Here is a 2,440-nt window from a genome sequence, read left to right on the forward strand (position 1 = left end):
GATCCTGTATACTCGTTCTTCTCAAACCCTCCGCCCTCCCCCGCTCCCCGCGGACAGATCCCCCGCCCGTGCCCTGCGCCTGACGCCGCCGCCTTCCTTACACACTCACACAGAGCTCTTAAGTGCTCGCCGCTCCCGCCCGAGCTCGCGGAAACTTTGGCAACCCGCCCCGCGACCTTGCAGCCCCGTGGCGTGGCGGGGCATGGCGGGGGATTGCGGGGCGTGGCGGGTACACACCGGGCGGGCGCTTCCGTCACCGAGACCGAGGGAGCGCGGGCGCGCGCACAAAAGCCCGCCGCAGAACCCCTCCTAATCACCAGGGCCGGGGCTGGAGCCGCGCGCCCCGACGCCGCTCTTGCTCTGCCGCCGCGGCGCACCTTTCCCGACAGCTCCTCGTCCTCTCTCTCTCTTTCTCTCGCTCTCTCCCCGCCGCTCCCCGTTCTGCTCCTGCCCATCGCTCCCATCAGGCGGCCGGCTGCTCCCCCTTGAGCCGAGCTGCCACACCGCGTGGCCGTGGGCCGGGGGGGCTCGGGGCTGTCTGGCGCGGCCGGCACTCATAATTGGAAGGAAACACAAGCCGGAGCCGCTGTGGCGGGGCGGGGCGGGGCGCGGCGGGGCGCGGCGCGGCGCGGCGGGATGTTTGGCAGGGGAGGTAATGAGCAGAGGGGGTGAGTGGCAGAGCATGTCAGGTTTGGGAAGGGTGAGGGGGCTGAGCAGAGGGAGGAGGGGGAAAATATATAGAACTTGGTCATGAGGTAACTAGGTGGGCGGAGGCCAGCTCCTCCGGTCGGCGCATGGCGCGTGCGGTGGAGCTCGACAAGTAGTGTGCGGCCCCGCCCTGCTGTGCGGCGGGGCCGGTGAAGGAGGCGGGCGTCTCGCCTCGAAATGCTGCGCGCGGCTCTTCTTCCTGCTCCTCTGTCCGCGCTCTGTCCCCGGCTCCGGGGCTCTGTTCCGCCCTCGTGACCGCCCTTAGGGACGAAACCTAATTATTCGCTCGGCCATCTGGGATGCTGCAAGGTAATTGGAGCCCCAGGCTGCCGCTGCTGGCGCGCGTTGCGGCTCTCTGCTGGGCGTGCGGCCAGTCCTCTCGCACCGCCAGCGACATCATAATAATGTAAGAACCTTGTGAACCGTTATCGTGACTGCTTTTGTAATTGCCAACCATTCCGTAATGTGTAGAAAATCCCTCTGAATTGCGAAGAAACGGTTCGTCCTCGGTGACGTAAGGCAACTTTTGCGTAGCTCCGAGCAGCGCCGCCGCGGCTCGGCTCACCCGCGTATAAATTGGCGCGTAGCTCGCAGGAGCACGCCCCGACCCTCCCGTCACGCCCCGCGGCTGCGGCCCCGGTGGGCGCGCGGCCGCTGCCGCCCCGGCCGGCCAACACAAAAGTAAACCAAGTCGTTCTTCTGCTCGCAGCCCGCCGCAGCCATGTCCGCCGCCGCCTCCGAGGCCGCCATCAAGAAGCTCAACTTGGAGAAGGCCACCAACTTCATGCGGCAGTACCGGGACCCGCAAAGCCGCGAGCTCCGCAAACTGTCGGCGCACCAGTTCATGGAGGTGTGGAGCCACTACGACAAGGACGGTGAGTGTGACCAAATTACCGCAGGAGTCCGAGAACGGAAGACCGAGATGACCAAAAGGAAGGGGGGAGGGTGAACGCGCGAATTCTCGATTGAATGTAGCCACATAGTAGGCTATGCTTTCCAACTTACAAAAATCTTAGCTGGTGAATTTCGTTTTCATTACAACACTCCGCTCAGTTGGCAGCGATGCAACAAAAGACGATCAAGCAACAGCAATTATTATCAGTGTTCATCTTTGAATTTGAGTGTGATGAGCTTCGATGTGCTCTGGTCGACCATTTTTCGCCACTCTGCGAGATAAATTTATTTATCGGGCGTATACACGACGGGCCAACTGCCAACTGTGGATCCTCTAGAGGTTATGGTTGTCCGACCATAACCTCTCAATCTGCAGCTTGCCGTAACATCTACAGGAGCACCGGTCTAGATAAAATGGAATAACCTCCTATCCTGGAAGGTAGGGTAAGTACAAACGGTCTCAAAAGTCAGTCGCGGGGGTTACCTTCAAGCGAAACGGACAACTGTCAGCTCTGGATGACAGTACTACCGTTGCTTCCCCAGCGAAGATGGCACGCTGTCGGGAAGTGTTGCGAATCATCGGATAAACCGCAAATTCGGTGATAGTGGGAGTTACTTACCGTTTCAAGCGAGGTCTTGGGCCACAGGGAATGGTAGGAGAAGAGCGCCGGCTCGAGCCTCCACCCGACTCCAACTGACTGCCGATCGCAGCCCCCACATCCCGTGCCCTTCCGCATTACCCGTGCCTCAACCGGCACCCGCTATGCTGGACGCGTTGATAAAGTACCGGCACAAAACCTAACCTAGTTTTGTGCACAGCGTCCTTTCGATTTGCAGC

The 2,440-nt window shown here is 61.2% G+C and overlaps 2 protein-coding genes across 3 annotated transcripts in view; one reads left to right on the forward strand and one right to left on the reverse strand.

The window, feature by feature from the left end:
- Window positions 1-2,239, reverse strand: part of LOC113212780 (mediator of RNA polymerase II transcription subunit 17) — a 41,697-nt gene extending 39,458 nt beyond the window's left edge. The window contains exon 1 of the mRNA XM_052266127.1: window positions 2,223-2,239. The gene's annotated coding sequence lies outside the window, so the exon portion shown is untranslated. The remainder of the gene's footprint in view (window positions 1-2,222) is intronic.
- Window positions 1-2,440, forward strand: part of LOC113212479 (calbindin-32) — an 81,703-nt gene that overhangs the window by 31,367 nt on the left and 47,896 nt on the right. For both annotated transcript variants that reach the window (XM_052266134.1, XM_052266135.1), the window contains exon 2: window positions 1,418-1,583. In XM_052266134.1, the coding sequence (XP_052122094.1) occupies window positions 1,430-1,583 (154 nt within the window). In that variant the 5' untranslated portion in view covers window positions 1,418-1,429. The remainder of the gene's footprint in view (window positions 1-1,417; window positions 1,584-2,440) is intronic.

Source organism: Frankliniella occidentalis, unplaced genomic scaffold, assembly GCF_000697945.3.
Source record: "Frankliniella occidentalis isolate FOCC.00 unplaced genomic scaffold, Focc_3.1 Scaffold35, whole genome shotgun sequence".
NCBI lineage: Eukaryota > Metazoa > Arthropoda > Insecta > Thysanoptera > Thripidae > Frankliniella > Frankliniella occidentalis.